Raw genomic sequence first — 18,398 nt, forward strand, 5'->3', positions numbered from 1 at the left:
GTACATTTGTTCGCACCTTGCAACTTGTAATGCATTTTATGATGACATATATCGCCTCTCATGCCTTCAAATTACTCCTACCGCAAACTAACAAAATAACTTAGCAGTAATATTCTCGCATATGGGATTAAAACTCGATGAAAATACAAGATTATTACTTACAATGTGCGCGGGGATGTTATAAATGTGACAATTTAATAGACCGTGGATGGAGTTTAAAGATAAAAGAAGAATGTGATAGGAAACAAGGATGTGGGTAGAGAGAAGTGCACAGTAAAGTGCGACGATAGACATGTTCCCATTATTGGGGGATGGAACCTGTTAGCTTCATCTAGATCCATCTACCTAACGACTAGCTATTTCCCAAGATGCCACTCCCCTCCTGTGCCAGGTAAGTCCACTACGGGCTCACCATAGTCCGTGCTAACTGCCCCGCTTCTGTACCAGGTAAGTTACGGGCTCACCATAGCCCGTGCTACTTGGAACTTGTTTCGAGTAGCTGAATTTGTAACAACAACAACCCAAGATGCGACCAACAACAACTCTCTAAATCCTGGGGTACTAAACGTCTCGTCCTGGCCTGGAATTAAACTGAGGAGTAGTTGGTTGTGAGCTGACACAGTTCACCATAATGCACCTTACTAGAGTCCTACACAATGAGAGAGGCTGGAATGTATCTGGATATAGCCCATCCTCCTGAGGCTATGGCTAACCATAGCCCGTGCTTCTTGCCCCGCTCCTGTGCCAGGTAAGTTACGGACTCACCATAGCCCGTGCTACTTGGAACTTGTTCCGAGTAGCTGAATCTCTAACAACAACCACCTCCTGAGATGATAGTGCTTATAATAACTATTTGTCGAAAGTACCAATAAGTAGTGATGGACCACCAGTAAACCACTTTTTATATTATTAATTTTATAGTCCAGAAAAAATAAAGCTGAAATCAAAAACTTAAAAATTCCTAGACCTAGTGTAACACATATATACTATATTATGGCTACCATAGCGTATATTAGGCCCAGGATTGCTAGGGAAGGTTAGGTTAGGTTTTAGATTCATGTTGCGGATAAAAGAGATGGGGGACTTTTATTACCACTGCTGCCTTATTCACTCTTGTGTTGATGATATCCTCAAAATGCATCCGGAGTCTGCCAGTGCAGACTGAGTATCACATGCCTCTGTATGACTAACCATCCTGTGTGATGGGGATTTTTTAGCATCACGTAGTTAGCTTTTTTGACACACTGTACTCCACTTCATATAGTCTAGGGTAGCTGCACAAATGCAGATGTACCTAATGTATTAATAAAAAAAACATGATATTATCTTAACTGATGACCGGATATTCAAAAAAAAGAGTATGTGAAATCAAACAGATGTTCCCTAATACTCCCACAAGAACATTTTTATCCTAATACTTCTCTATGAACATTACCCAAATACTCTCCCAAGAGTATTTTTGTATTTGGGGAAATACCCTAATGCTTCTCCCTAATAATCCTCAAATAATACCCTAATACTTTCCCACTGCGCATTACGTTAATACTTCCCCCCTTGATCATTACCCGAATACTTCCCTAAGAACATTATACTAATACTTTCTCCTCGAGCATTACCCTAATACAAAAGGTGCTCAACTAGGGAAAATTCCCCCATAAAGGTGGAGGGGAAAATTTTTGAGTTTCAGGATGAGAATTGGGACCACATATTCAAAATGTTGGAATAATGATCTTTCTACAAACTACAACTATAGATTATATATATTAAACAGGTCATCACATTATTTTGCATGTCACGTTAAATTAAAAATAAAGATAAGTAACTTTTTGTTTATGGAAATTAACTTCATATTTTTGTTAGTCACAGATTTTGAAGCCCATCACGAGTGTCAAAAAATAAATAAAAAGAGTGAATGTTGATTCATATATTGAATGTGGATTCACTTCCATCATCATCAATGGGGAAGAAAGGCCTCAATGTGTTATGTACACCAAAACTTTGTAAACTTATTTAATTAAATCAACGAAATTGAAGCAATATTTGCATAATGTTCATCCCCAACACATGGACAAGGACATAAGCTTTTATGAACGTCATAGGTTTGCTCTCATAAAGATGAAGGTGGATTTAAACCACTTAGGTAAGACCAATCCTAAAGTACCAAGGTCTCATTTTTTTGGGGAAAAGGTTTCATCTATATTTGAGTCAGAAAATATTTTGTGGGGAAATGTCTATGGATGCTGTTCAGATGGAACGCCGGCTAAGTTGGAGACAAAATTGGATTTAAAGTTAGTAAGACAAAAACGAGCTCCAAAAATTCAAGGCAGTCATTATATGAACCATCGTCAGGCACTCGCCTAGGCAACTTTTCCTAGTGGACCTACTAGGAAAAGTTTTGGATTTAAAATCTCCTATACTTAGCCTTAGTCCCATGTTGTGCTTTTGGTCTAGGTATTTGAACAGATTTTCACTACAGCCGGATATAGTGATGTTATCAACAGTAAACTAATTTTGATACTACTAATAAGCTTTCAACAGAAAGCCTGTTTATATAATAACTGCTCTTAACACTGTTTCAGATCATGTAGTATTATATATATATATATATATATATATATATATATATATATATATATATATATATATATATATATATATATATATATATATGTATGTGTGTGTAACTAATTTGCATTGTGTAAACAATTCACGATATTGAATTTTTTTAACAAAAAAGCAGTTACATTTCAAGCCCTATTATATACATGTGTAAACCCTTCCTCTACTGCCACACCATACAAAACAGGATAACGTAAAAATAACAGAATTAATATTCATTTTAGAATCCTGAATCTTAATTAATCGAAATTATTCTTCATCTAAACAAAATTTAAGATATAAAGTCTAGAAGCACAGTCTCGTATGTATATCTTGAGCTTCCTCAACATTCACAAGATTACTACTTTTACTACTACAAAAAGTACCTTTTTCTTGGATATCAACAGAAACACTACACAATATGTGTCCAATCTTTCGTGTTCTTACCGCTGTGGGTGAAGCCTCTTCCCTTTAGTAAGGCCTCTAGCGTGAGTAACGGCGCCTGTTTCTCTTCCATTACTGACCTCGACCCAAGCAGCTTCCGTCTCTGCTCGTGGATTTGACAGTGTCATCATCCGCTTTATTTGGAGTGAGAGTTGCATCAGCCGCGCCATCTGTAGTTTTGGTGGTTCTTCTGGACTTCGTAAAATTTTGATTAATAATCAGAGTAACAGGCCCGGTAGACCCTGCGGATATTCGTTACTTATCATAATTTATACGTCTAGAAGTTTAAGACAATTTTGAAATACGATATTTAAAGTTACTGAAAAAAATAATAATGAGCAAAAACATTGTTATCAAATATTCAAAATTGTTTACTAATAAAGACCTCGTAATTGCTTCAATAAGGTACTCACCCAAAGCTAAAATCCCTTTACACAAGTACATAATAAATTCTGAAAATACCCATTACAAGATTAACAGAGATAAAAATTCATACAATATATGATATATATCCTCCTGCCAAATTGTAATAGTTTTAAACAATTCTTTACCATTCAAAATGGTAAACTATATCAAGTATGGCACAGACCAAAAACTCGAGGCCTGCACGTTCAAGGGAGAATATCCAGGACGTGATGTGGTACAAGGGCCTGCGAGGCCCAGTCATTACGGTAACTAGCACAGGAAAGACACAGTCCATAACAGCAGCCAGAGGTCAGTGTAGCCTCGTGTTGCTTGTTGTCGCTAGGCAGTCCGTTCTCCGGAACGTTCCCAACATCACTAAATTGACAGAAAATTTCTACTAAATGTTAGTTTATGGCTCTACTGGAGTTAGTTTGTACACTAAGACCTTAGCTGTGTGAAGGCTTCAGTATTAGAGGGACACGTGAGCAGTCTGCCAGGTATAGACCTCGAGGCTATGGCGTCTGTTCCCTCGTGGCGACTGCTTGTTGACGCTTAATTAAATGACGTAAGTATTATATATAATGTGTGTAAACAATTCACGATATTGAATTTTGTTTAACAAAAAAGCAGTCACATTTCTAGCCCTATTATATACATCTGTAAACCCTTCCTCTACTGCCACACCATAAAAAATACAGGATAACGTGAAAATAACAAAATTAATATTAATTTTAGAATCCTGAGTATTAATTAATTGAAATTATTCTTTAAACAAAATTTAGATATAAAGTCTAGAAGCACAGTCTCGTATGTATATCTTGAGCTTCCTCAACATTCACAAGATTACTACTTTTACTACTACAAAAAGTACCTTTTTCTTGGATATCAACAGAAACACTACACAATATGTGTCCAATCTTTCGTGTTCTTACCGCTGTGGGTGAAGCCTCTTCCCTTTAGTAAGGCCTCTAGCGTGAGTAACGGCGCCTGTTTCTCTTCCATTACTGACCTCGACCCAAGCAGCTTCCGTCTCTGCTCGTGGATTTGACAGTGTCATCATCCGCTTTATTTGGAGTGAGAGTTGCATCAGCCGCGCCATCTGTAGTTTTGGTGGTTCTTCTGGACTTCGTAAAATTTTGATTAATAATCAGAGTAACAGGCCCGGTAGACCCTGCGGATATTCGTTACTTATCATACTTAATTTATACGTCTAGAAGTTTAAGACAATTTTGAAATACGATATTTAAAGTTATTGAAAAAAATAATAATGAGCAAAAACATTGTTATCAAATATTCAAAAGTGTTTACTAATAAAGACCTCGTAATTGCTTCAATAAGGTACTCACCCAAAGCTAAAATCCCTTTACACAAGTATATAATAAATTCTGAAAATACCCATTACAAGGTTAACAAGGATAAAAATTCATACAATATATGATATATATCCTCCTGCCAAATTGTAATAGTTTTAAACAATTCTCTACCATTCAAAATGGTAAACTATATCAAGTATGGCACAGACCAAAAACTCGAGGCCTGCACGTTCCAGGGAGAATATCCAGGACGTGATATGGTCCAAGGGCCTGCGAGGCCCAGTCATTACGGTAACTAGCACAGGAAAGACACAGTCCATAACAGCAGCCAGTGGGTTACGCTTCATTAATTTAGATAAGAAGCCTCATTTTATAGAGACGCATAAATGTTTTCAGTTTGAAGTTAATGCGAATAGGTGTTCTTAAAGCTATCGTCCTGAAAATGAAAAGTCGGCTATGAAATTTTCCTTGCCACGGTTACTTAACGTTAATAGCTTTTGGAACCTGAATTTTATAGTTACTTTAATATTGTTCATATTTATCTCATTATAATTTTTTAACAAAATCTTTCATTATATTTGATTTTGAGAGTCAGAGGTCAGTGTAGCCTCGTGTTGCTTGTTGTCGCTAGGCAGTCCGTTCTCCGGAACGTTCCCAACGTCACTAAATTGACAGAAAATTTCTACTAAATGTTAGTTTATGGTTCTACTGGAGTTAGTTTGTACACTAAGACCTTAGCTGTGTGAAGGCTTCAGTATTAGAGGGACACGTGAGCAGTCTGCCAGGTATAGACCTCGAGGCTATGGCGTCTGTTCCCTCGTGGCGACTGCTTGTTGACGCTTAATTCCCAGGTGACCACAGAGCTGCCGGAAGAAATACAATCTAACAACTACAAATATACTTCCTATCACAGATATGGCACGTTTAAATTATTATTGTTGTAAGGATTTTACTAGATTGTGTGGGGCTCATCCTGGTTTGGGGAGTCGCCCGCTTCCTATCCGTCATGTCATTAATAATATTAAAATGCCAATTAATAATATTTGGACTGTTTAGGACAAACCGGAAACGAGGTACTCTCGTTATTTAGAGGTTGCGGCAGCTGAAGAATGTCTAGATGTCTCGGGTTCACGAGTATAAACGTAGCTGCTTCTTTTTGCTGCCTCACGAAAGCAGTGTTCTTTCCTCCATGGTCGCCCTCTTCCTTCCCCGGCTCAGCCACGTTATGGAACTGGTTCAGTTTCGGTTTATTTATAGCCAAAGGTGGATTAAAAATCAACGCCAAAGGCGTTGATTTTAATGGTAAAATTATTTGATCCAATCACTGGGAACATATTTTAATTTAACACTGGACTGGGAGTTTTTAGTGATTATTAATATTTTATTAATATATTTTGTTGTGATGTGGCAATGTATATCTCATGTTTAAAGGAAAATTCTACTACTATCTCGTTTTCTTTGAACGAGTTATCAAATTAATTTGTGTTAATATTGGTTAAAAGATTAGTACAAGAACAGCAGCACAATTATCTGCATATTGTAATTAGGATTATTAAATTGGGTAGGTTTTTCCCTACACCACCCTGTAACCACATCACAATCACCACCCTGTAACCACATCACAATCACCACCCTGTAACCACAACATCACAATCACCACCCTGCAACTACATCACAATCTCAACATCATAATTATAATTTATCATAAAAAGATTACAGTGATCTCATTTCTGCAGCTTTAGATATGCTTACTCACTTTCAATGACTCAACTTTTGGAGCTGGAGCTTTGGAGTTTTTTAAATATTTTGCCGTTTAAAACAACGGCAAAATATTAAGTGGGTTTAGGCTATTACAAGTAGACAAATATAAACATGTCTAGAAATTCTCTAAAATGGCTCATTATCCACATCAATGTTGTATACAGGGTTTCCACGTGCCTGAAACCATATCCATTAAGTCTGGAACTGTAGAATGAAATGAAAAACTGGCTTTTATTGTTTTTTTGTATTCACCGAATGTATTCGTTGTGTCAAGTCAGCAATCACGTGGTGTCACGAGCATTGTGTTCAGACTATGGGACATGGTGTCACGAGCATTGTGTTCAGACTATGGGACATGGTGTCACGAGCATTGTGTTCAGACTATGGGACATGGTGTCACGAGCATTGTGTTCAGACTATGGGACATGGTGTCACGAGCATTGTGTTCAGACTATGGGACATGGTGTCACGAGCATTGTGTTCAGACTATGGGACATGGTGTCACGAGCATTGTGTTCAGACTATGGGACATGGTGTCACGAGCATTGTGTTCATGCTATGGGACATGGTGTCACGAGCATTGTGTTCAGACTATGGGACATGGTGTCACGAGCATTGTGTTCAGACTATGGGACATGGTGTCACGAGCATTGTGTTCAGACTATGGGACATGGTGTCACGAGCATTGTGTTCAGACTATGGGACATGGTGTCACGAGCATTGTGTTCATGCTATGGGACATGGTGTCACGAGCATTGTGTTCAGACTATGGGACATGGTGTCAGGAGCATTGTGTTCATGCTATGGGACATGGTGTCACGAGCATTGTGTTCAGACTATGGGACATGGTGTCAGGAGCATTGTGTTCAGACTATGGGACATGGTGTCAGGAGCATTGTGTTCAGACTATGGGACATGGTGTCACGAGCATTGTGTTCAGACTATGGGACATGGTGTCACGAGCATTGTGTTCATGCTATGGGACATGGTGTCACGAGCATTGTGTTCAGACTATGGGACATGGTGTCAGGAGCATTGTGTTCATGCTATGGGACATGGTGTCACGAGCATTGTGTTCAGACTATGGGACATGGTGTCACGAGCATTGTGTTCAGACTATGGGACATGGTGTCACGAGCATTGTGTTCAGACTATGGGACATGGTGTCACGAGCATTGTGTTCAGACTATGGGACATGGCTCCAGACATATTTGACACGGTTCCAGACTTAAGGGACACATGTACATGAATTACAACAGAGCATCGTCTTAAGGGTTAAACAACAACGTCAGAATATGAACAATGTTACTATACAATGATATTTGTCTTTCATTTCACACATTTGCTGGAGAATTGGTGCAGCCTTATTTATTAGGCTACACATATCGACAAATCACTTTTAATGAAGGATCAGGATCAGTTGACCTTGGAGCTGGAAGGAGGCAGGATGAGGATACATGACATTTTGAATAAGGATAGGGATATAAGGTAGAGATGGATAATAGTGGCCCAACCGTTCCTAAAGGTAAAAATATGTCTCGTAGTATAGTGGGCTAGCTTCGTTCTCAAGGCATAATCGGGGATCCCGGGTTCAATTCCCGGGCGGGACAGTAATAGTTGCAAAGGTTTCCTTTCACCTAATTTTTCCTGTTCACATTGTGGTAAATAGGAACCTAGGAGGTAGTCAGCTGCATCCTCTTCTTGGAAGAAACATTGCGTTATGTTCAGTTCACTGTCAACAATTTTCGGCTTCGACTAACAGTTGAGAGGAGCATTTAGTTACTTTTCAATATAGTTCTACTTGTCCGGCCTCATGAGGGACATAAGCATCAGTGCCCTGATGAAGTATAAGTTTCAGGGCATCAGTGCAACATTATATTCAAGACCTTGATGCGCCATAAGTATGCGTCCAGTTGTGGTACAAATATCAGTACCCTGGTGTGGTATCAGTGCCCTGGGATGATATAAATATTAGTGCCCTGATGTGGTATAAATATTATTGGTGAGGTGTGGTATAAAACGTATCTGTGCCCTGATCTGGACCGCCACCACAAGCCTCACCCTGATCACTGCAAACATCACTCACCAAAAAAATAACTGATGACAAATAAGTTTGGCGCCAACTACGCCCTCAAGCCCTATCTGGTATAAGATAGCTAGCAACAACAGATAATTATATATATATATATATATATATATATATATATATATATATATATATATATATATATATATATATATATATATATATATATATATATATAATCGATGAAGAAGTGAGAGGCAACTCGTAAATCTGACCTTGGTTACGAAACTTTTGATATATTAACGATTGTATATTTTTTGGTTTATTGGTTAACTTATGACGGTTGAACAATCTTTTAGTGAAATCAAAATGATTGCAATTCATAAAAAAAGTGTTACGTCTGATGAAAGTCAAGGTTTGTGCAGTGAAGGTATCTGGAACTGTGCAGTGGTAATATCTAATCTGTGCAGTGTTGGCACAGGCATGTGCAATGAGGACATATGTCTTCCTGTGAATTGAAGACACATAAAGGCATATGCACTGAAGACACGAAAAGTCCCATTTATGTGGATACTAAAGTGGCAAGCAAAGTGCTCCTGCACACTCTTTCAATTCTCATGAAATATAACCTTAAGTCCACCGTAACTTTTATAGCTCATTATAAAAAATATAAAAAATATGTACAAATAAACAAAAAAGAGGAGCATTACTAATAGAGAAAAATTATGAAACTATAAAATTATTCAGCAATAAAGCACAAATATAAAAAAACAGGTTAAAAACACTTTTAAATTAACATACTATAATTAAAGACAAAATCTTATCAGTATTGTAACATTAAAGAAATCTGTATAAGGTAGTACGGTGGATATCAGGTGGAAGAGTTTATATTAGGTAGTAGGACTGATATCAGGTAGTAGGGATGATATCAGGTGATAGAGTGGATACTAGGTGGTAGGATGGATACAAGATGGTGGAATGGATTAAAGGTATTTAGGTCGATACATTACAATCCATCCTCCTGAAATCACATATAAACAAACTGCTCGACGCTTACTAATATTTACAAGACCATATGCTAGGAAGCATCAACAAGTACCTCAGGAACATTTATGATTTCAAAGTAGAGACAAACAGCTCAGGCCAGCTGCAACCATCCTTGAGGAACTCTTGCCCCAGAGCCGTAAAGTTATCAGCCGTGGCTCATCTATGCACCCGGGTGGAGCCCGTGATAAAAACATCAAGAGCCTGGCATGTAACCTTCGAGGAGATCGACAGTCATTGCAAGATTACCACCGGAGAGGTGTGGTATTGTGGGCCCCACAGGTATGTTGCTGGCCCCCCAAGTAATAGGGAATATTGGACCCCCAGATATAGTTGCAGAGCCTACAGATATAGTTAATGTGCCCCCAGATACAGTTAATGTGGCCTTAGATATAGTAAATGTGCCCCCCAGATATAGTTAATGTGCACCCAGATATAGTTAATCTGCCCCTAGATATAGTTAATGTATACGATATAGCTCTCTATATCGTATACTTGGATGTTGTGGATGATATTACCTGGATGTTGTGGTTGCATGTGTGTGGGTGCGTGGGTGACGGCGTGGTCGCCCACACATCCTGGCCAAACTCACCTGTTTAATGCCTCTTCGTCTTCACATGTTTGGACATCAGTAAAAGATTATTGCACAAACGAAAACGCCCGAATTATGCAAATGGTTTGTGTATACCCAAATTGTTTTAGTCAGGTTATGTAAGGGAACTGTGAATGTGTGTATTTAGTATTTGTGCCTGCAGGATCGAGCTGTTAGCTCTTGGACCCCGCCTTTCTAACCATTGGTCTCCCGACCTATTTTTCTTCTATCTTATCTACATCATTTTTCCCTCACACGCACACGTACACGCACACACACACACAAGGTGTGTAGTGCTAGAGAGAGTATGTGCTATGAGTATGGAGTGGTTGACAAATGGAATGCATTAGGCAGTGATGTGGTGGAGGCTGACTCCATACACGGTTTCAAGTGTAGATATGATAGAGCCCAGTAGGCTCAGGAACCTGTACACCTGTTGATTGACGGTTGAGAGGCGGGACCAAGGAGCCAGAGCTCAACCCCCGCACGCACAATTAGGTGAGTACACACAGGAAGCAGCTCGTAACAGCTGACTAACTCCCAGGTACCTATTTAATGCTAGGTAACAGGGGTATCAGGAGTGTGTGTTTGTAGTTACCTATTTATACGAGGGACTGAGAGGCAGGGAGGGGCTGAGAGGCAGGGAGGGACTGAGAGGCAGGGAGGACTGAGAGGCAAGTAGGACTAAGAGACAGGGAGGACTGAGAGGCAGGGAGGACTGAGAGGCAAGGAGGACTGAGAGGCAAGGAAAGGAGCTGAGAGGCAGGGAGGACTGAGAGGCAAGTAGGACTAAGAGGCAGGGAGGACTGAGAGGCAGGGAGGACTGAGAGGCAGGGAGGACTGAGAGGCAAGGAAAGGAGCTGAGAGGCAGGGAGGACTGAGAGGCAAGTAGGACTAAGAGGCAGGGAGGACTGAGAGGCAGGGAGGACTGAGAGGCAAGTAAGACTAAGAGGCAGGGAGGACTGAGAGGCAGGGAGGACTGAGAGGCAAGTAAGACTAAGAGGCAGGGAGGACTGAGAGGCAGGGAGGATTGAGAGGCAAGGAGGACTGAGAGACAAGGAAGGAGCTGAGAGGCAGAGGGGCTGAAAGGTCTGTACACGTTTTAGGTAAGTATCCATTACTGCCTTTACCAAGACCTGTTCCAATGTGTTCATGTATCTCTCAGTGAATATAGTGTAATAGTTATGACGACTTGTGATTTAATGTTCAGTTCCCCAACATCTGCCTTTATGCTGGAGCACTGAACCAAAACAGGTCTGCTTCTATTATTATGGTGTGTGTATTTTCAATTTGTGCCTGCAGAATCGAGCTATTAGCTCTTGGACCCCGTCTTTCTAACTAAATTATTTTTCCTCTATTATGTCTAGTACATATAAATAAATAATAAATAAATAAATAAATAAATGTTTATTCAGGTAAGGTACATACATACAAAAGATTTTACAAAAATTGATAGATTTATAGATAGAGCTAGTACATACAATGCCTAAAGCCACTATTATGCAAAGCGTTTCGGGCAGATATCTCTTATCTCGAGAAAGAGATATCTCTTTCTCTAACACACGCACACAGAGGAAGCAGCCCGTAGCAGCTGTCTAACTCCCAGGTAACTATTTTACTGCTAGGTGAACAGGTACATCAGGGTGAAAGAAACTTCTGACCATATGTTACTACCACGTTCGGAAATCGAACCCGGACCCTTAGGACTACGACCCCCAAGTGCTGTCTACTCAGTCGCGAGACACATGTTAGTATTATTTTTAGTACTTGTTAGTATATGTGTGTGGGGGGGAAGAGGTAGGGGGAGTGCGGGGGAAGGGAGAGTGTGAGGGGAGGGGGAGTGTGAGGGGAGGGGGAGTGTGGGGGGGGTGTCCGTTTTGTGGATGGGGGAAGGGCTTTCATAGGGGTCCATCTATGTGTACATGTGGGTCCGGATGTGTGTACATGTGGGTCCGGATGTGTGTACATGTGGGTCCGGATGTGTGTACATGTGGGTCCGGTTAAGTGCACATTTGGGTCCGTCTGTGTGTGTGTATATATATATATATATATATATATATATATATATATATATATATATATATATATATATATATATATATATATATATATATATATATATATATATATATATATATATATATATGTCGATCTATCTGTGTACATAAGTGTGTTTTTTGTGTGATACAAATCTGGAGTATCTAGGAATGTCAACCTCAAACGAGAACCACAATATATAAAGGTCAAAATCCCCTCCCAACAACCATAGGGACGCAGGCAAGGCATCCCAGGAAAATACATAACCCACGATTATATATATTATATTACATCACTGCAATAAACACTCATTGGCTCAATGTAATTTTGGGTCTACAATGAGTACTGTACAAACTCCCCAATATGTAAGAGATTTCTTGTCTGGTGGGATCCCATTGTGTCCCTGGCGGTAATCTTGTCAACAAAACATGAAACGGTTTTTGACTTCAGAAAATAATCTTTAGTTCATACCACTACGACTCCAATTCTAACTACTATGGAAACAGGCCGTTATCAACTTTTTTTTAGTACATGTATAATATTTTATAAAATACATTGATTTTACAATACGAATCTGAGCACAGGAAATGTATATTGATGAGTGTCTGTCCTCACTGGCAGGCTCTTAATATTGGTCCTTGGTTGATGAGGCTCGTGTCCCAATCGTGCGATCAACACAGTATTCATCAGTCTGGCGCAGAATGCATCAACTGAGTCAGTATTCATCAGTCTGATGCAGTATTTACCTTAATGACCAGGCTGTCACCCATCCAGTGTCGGTGTCTCCTGTGGGGGTAGTGTGTCCACCTGCCAGAGTACACACCTGACAGTATACACCTGTCGCCACCTGCCAGTTTACACACCTGTGGCCACCTGCCAGCGTACACACCTGTGGCCACCTGCCAGCGTACACACCTGTGGCAGTACACACAAGGCCCTCGACACATTCCAAGGTTAAAGCAAAGACAACTAGCGTCCAGACCTCGTGGACGCAAGTGCCTTCAATGAATAAAAACAAGAGGAGTCGATGTGGTCTGACTAAACAAAAAACGCAATCAAATTTTATTGATGTTAAATGACTTTGCCAAATAGATTTTCAGTTGCAGCCAATCGCAGGCGGCAGGAGTACCTCCGATAAAACAATAAATCACCCACGACAACTGGCCAAATCCATGTTCTTGGCGTCTGGCCCGTATGAATTAGTTGTTCCGCGACCCACCGATGACAAGATTGATTCTAGCTGTTATCTGATCGCTAGTTTTTCCCCTCTTCTCTCTCTCTCTTACCTGCGCCAGCTTTGTGGGGAAGCGGATACAATCCCATTCTATGTAAATCCCGATCCTTTATCCACGTTCACATCTGCAGTCTTTTGTTTTATTACCCAGGCATCTTTTCCAGGGGTATTCTCGGGAATTAAGGGCGGGGGAGGAAAGATGGCAGTGCCGGCTTCTCCCGCCTTGTCACTGAGCGCTGCTGCTACTTCTGCTGCTGCTTCTGCTGCTGCTGTTGCTGCTGCTGCTGTTGCTGCTGCTGTTGTTACTCCTGCCGTTGCTGCTGCTGCTGTTGGTGGTACTCCTGCTGGTGTTAGCGCAGGTGTAGACCTTCGTCAGCAGCGGTCGAAACGGGCTTAACAAGGTCACTTCTTGTGTGTACTTCCTGCTGTTGCTGGTTCTTCTTGCCACCCTCTCTCGATTTTTAAATATCACTCCGGCTTATCCTCTTCCATTTTAATCTTGCATTCTTGTCTATTTTACCCTCTCCAATCACCTACCCATTTTTGTCTAATACACACTGCTCCTTATTTCTGCCTGTAATGCCTCATTTGCCATTCTTTCCAGCTCATTTCTATTTTACCGAATCTCCTGTTTCATGGTCTACCCATTCCTGTCCAGTCACAATGTAACCACAATCACCTTCTCGTCCCAAGATCACTTTCTTGTTTGTGTCAAATAGAATTCTCATTCTTCTATTTCCCCCGCCATTGTGTCCACCAACAGGCTGGATCAGTGCTTGGTTATTTCCAAGAAAGCGGAGAGTTATCATAAAAGTTATAAATTATATTCAAATGAGAGACTATAATGAGTGGAGTGTCCCGGGGGGGGGGAGGGAGGTCCTCACTGGGACGTCTGTTATCATATATAAATTATTTATGTATAGACTGAAAAGTAAAATTTGCAAATTTGCAGACGATTTCAAAGAAAATAGGCGGGAAATAGATTCATGTGGCACAAAATCACTAATCTAAATAGGCTTTTGAAATGGGCAACAGATTGGCAGGTACAGTATAATGCAGAAAAATGTATAGTTCTGTGCTCAGATACTGATAATACTGTTACAAGATATCAGCTTGATAATGTTGAAATTAATAAATCAAACTGTGATAGAAACCTAGGCGTCGTTATTGGAAAGGATCTAAAGCCAAAAAATAAATAAAAACAATGTATGGAATAAAGCGAATAGGCTACTGGGACTTATTTTTTTTAGTGTTACGACAGCTTATGGGACTCCTCAGCTTCTTTTGTTAGACCCGGTTATATAATAAAGTTCAGTTTAGTCTAATAGTCCTGCCGTCCCTGCTCAGATTTATGGCTTGGCATCCAAAGCATTCAGTAAACCGAAGACGTAAATTAAGCGCAGATCACTACAATTTAAACGTTCTTGCTCTGAGAAGTCAGATAATCACATGATATTCTTTGGTCCAGTTATAAGATTGCTCGATGGTAATTGACATCACAGGTCATCTCCCATTGGCTACTAAAGGTCACATGATTTGAAAAGTAGTGACGTCAGTCATGACATCAGAGATCTATTGAATTCCATCTTATTTTTCCTAAATAACCTCTTTACACACTTTAGACTCTTTAAACTCTTTACAAATACGCTCCACTTTCCAGACGCTGCCTTAATCAACCTGCTCCCAGACGCAGGTTCGAATCCTCGTCACAGCCCTTGTGGGTTTGTTCAACCTCTTTACATATGCTCAAACATCCTAATAAAAATCGAATATTACTCTGCAGTCCTTTATGTTAGTAGCCAGTACGTAAGGCTGCCAGAGGCCAAGAGAGACGATGGAGTGGGAGCCGTTGAATACCTCTAATGACGTGACTATTAATTTCACTCTCACCACTATGCACCATTCCCCAATCCCAAAACCATCACTTTGAACGTTGTAAATACTCTTCACAAACACACATATGTTTTCCCTAACAATTTATTGTTGTTTTTGTTGCCATTATTTCCAGACTTCGGGTCTCCCGCTCACATTGTTTTACACTCTTTTTCATTACATTTCTGTTTTGCACTATTTTCTCACTGACAGCTGCTCCACTCAACATCCTTTTCCCACTTTTGAGTCCTGACTACACATTCCTCCCTCGGCACTCTTTCCTACTTCACTTTTGTCGCTCTACACCTATTCCCCATAGTTATCCTCAATTTGTCAGTTTGTCACTTCTATAAATCTCCTCCATCACAATTCAGGCACTTTCACCCATCCGTGAGGCCTTCCCCACAGGAAGTGGAGAGAACGTGCCGTCAAGGATGCCATTCTCGAGGACTAGACGGAGTAGCAGTCGTCTCACACCGTCGCTGCCAATATGGGGAAATGTCAAGTATGTAATCTTGGAGTGAATCGCTCGGACCACAGATACTGTGTGACATGCTGTGGGAGGGTTGGTTCCTTGGGCTGTGTCCCCAGCGTTGGTTCCTTGGGCTGTGTCCCCAGTGTTGGTTCCTTGGGCTGTGTCCCCAGCGTTGGTTCCTTGGGCTGTGTCCCAGGGATGGCACTCTGAGCTGTGCACTGGGACTGACTCTTTACTTTGATTATGGCCTGGAACTAAGATGTGCTGACGCATCATCAGGCCATAAAGTGAACTTTTGGAGATTTAAATTTTTCAACTTATATATATAATTTCACATATTATATACATATTTTAAATTACTACCACTCCATTTTCATTATAAATATGGTTATTACGCACTAATAACAATGATATTCTCATATGCTCAGTAATAAACGAAGTCTCACCTCATCGTCCATTAACCTCATGTGAACAAATATTTATATGGCATGACGCCAATGACAACTGTCAGATGTACCCTTCTAGCCAGCAAATGCCTTGGCACGAAAATCCCAGCAAGGTCTATGGACCAATAGGAGTTCAATTCACCTTGACTCTAGGAGACTCGAACCGCGGACCCCATGCGTGTGAGGCCGAAGTTCTCTTGACCGAGCTATTGAGTGACGTCTCTTGGGCCAGTGAGACCTATCTCAGCTCCCCCACAGCAGTCACCTAACCTCAGGTAATACTCTGATGGGGTGGGCCGACCTGACCAATCAGGTCACACGCAAACATCCTGGCCCTGCCCTGGTGGGTGCGAAATTTCCTTGACATGCAGTGAGGACACTACCGGCGGCTATATTTGAAAATCAACCAGGCTTGCTATTCCCCGAAATTCACCAATATAAAATTATAGTTAATATACATTATATTTATATCTAAGTTTAAATAAAAGTTGCCTAGGCCCGTCTAACATTTTGATAAAGATGTGTGTATGACTCTTGAACTCAGGAAGCGGGTGTTCAGGCAACGGCGTCCATAACAGAATGCTTTGGGATGACATGTATACTCTGGGGATGACGTGTACTTTGGGAATTGCATGTATATTCTAGGGAGGACAAGTACACTTAGAAAAAGGTTTATCCATTTCCGGCCATTGAATGAGCGGTAGGAATGGTTGAAACTGTGTACGTGGATAGTTTGTGTGTACATGGATAAGCAGCACCTTGTGTACACACCAAAACACATAATTGAGAGTAAATAGAGGGTAGTGTTTGTGTACTGACAAACATGCCATCCCTGGGACACCTAACCTGGATGAGCAACTAAACACTCACAAACATGTACTCTCTCCTACATGAGTGCGTACTCATTTACACGCATAGATACAGATAAACATTTACTCACATTCATGTGTCCTCACAAACATGTGTAGGGTAGACCTGTCGTTTTTACTCCACTACTCCACGACCCATGTATGAAGTCTGCCTCCACTACTCCATGACCCATGTATGAAGTCTGCCTCCACTACTCCACGGCCCATGTACGGAGTCTGCCTCCACTACTCCACGACCCATGTATGGAGTCTGCCTCCACTACTCCACGACCCATGTATGGAGTCTGCCTCAACCACTAGCCTCCCAAATGAATTACACATCTTTACTAGTCTAGCTGGGAGTAAGTATTCTCCTTGCCATTATTTAATTAGACCAATTTGTATCCGTACCTCGCAGCTTGTATGCTGTTCAGCTTGTCACCGTATGTCAGGATCTTTTACAGTGTGATCATGTAATTGTTTCTTCTCTCTCTCGTTCATAGTTCATTTTTTGTACTTCTGGACCCAGTCAGCTGAAGAACCTCTGTTTGCCTTCGTTTTTACCTCTACGTGTTCTCCGGTATCTAGCTATATATATCTATATAAATCTAACCTAAACTAATTCTGGACAAATCCTAAACAAATTTGACAAATCCTAACCTAACTTAACTCGAACTGATCAAACCTAACCCGCACTAAAATCCTAAGTCCTAAAGTAACAAACCTAGCCAAATCCAAACAGTCTCTGGCAATCGACCGGGAGCCGGTCGGCCGAGCGGACAGCACGCTGGACTTGTGATCCTGTGGTCCCGGGTTCGATCCCGGGCGCCGGCGAGAAACAACGGGCAGAGTTTCTTTCACCCTATGCCCCTGTTACCTAGCAGTAAAATAGGTACTTGGGTGTCAGTCAGCTGTCACGGGCTGCTTCCTAGGGGTGGAGGCCTGGTCGAGGACCGGGCCGCGGGGACACTAAAGCCCCGAAATCACCTCAAGAAGATATCATATTTTCTTATTCAGTCGTGGATGGTACAAAGTAACGTTTGTGTCATATTTATAAACGTATACGAACGTTCGGGAAATAATGTTAATATATGTGTGTGGGTGTGTGAGAGTGTGTGACTGTGTGTACGTGTGTGTGTGTGGGTGTGTTTCTGTACTCACCTAGTGTGGGGAATTCTGACTCGCGGGATTTTATTTAATTTTAATTTATTTTATTTTATTTATGGTGTATAATTTATTTTTACTTCTTTTGATAGCTTAGTGGACTGTATGGTTTTAAATTTTCCCACAAATCATATCCGAA

The 18,398-nt window shown here is 40.8% G+C and overlaps 1 protein-coding gene across 6 annotated transcripts in view; it reads right to left on the reverse strand.

The window, feature by feature from the left end:
* trh (PAS domain-containing protein trachealess) overlaps window positions 1-18,398 on the reverse strand; it is a 1,432,279-nt gene that overhangs the window by 1,400,140 nt on the left and 13,741 nt on the right. For 4 of the 6 annotated variants that reach the window (XM_069316259.1, XM_069316258.1, XM_069316257.1 and 1 more), the window contains exons 2-3: window positions 4,380-5,623; window positions 3,046-3,284 (exon numbers count right to left, since the gene is read on the reverse strand). In XM_069316259.1, coding sequence (XP_069172360.1) covers window positions 3,046-3,115 — 70 coding nt within the window. In that variant the 5' untranslated portion in view covers window positions 3,116-3,284; window positions 4,380-5,623. Of the gene's footprint in view, window positions 1-3,045; window positions 3,285-3,892; window positions 4,332-4,379; window positions 5,624-18,398 lie in introns of those variants that run through there. The other 2 variants (XM_069316255.1, XM_069316256.1) reach the window with 2 other exon arrangements.

Source organism: Procambarus clarkii, chromosome 83, assembly GCF_040958095.1.
Source record: "Procambarus clarkii isolate CNS0578487 chromosome 83, FALCON_Pclarkii_2.0, whole genome shotgun sequence".
NCBI classification, from domain to species: Eukaryota; Metazoa; Arthropoda; class Malacostraca; order Decapoda; family Cambaridae; genus Procambarus; species Procambarus clarkii.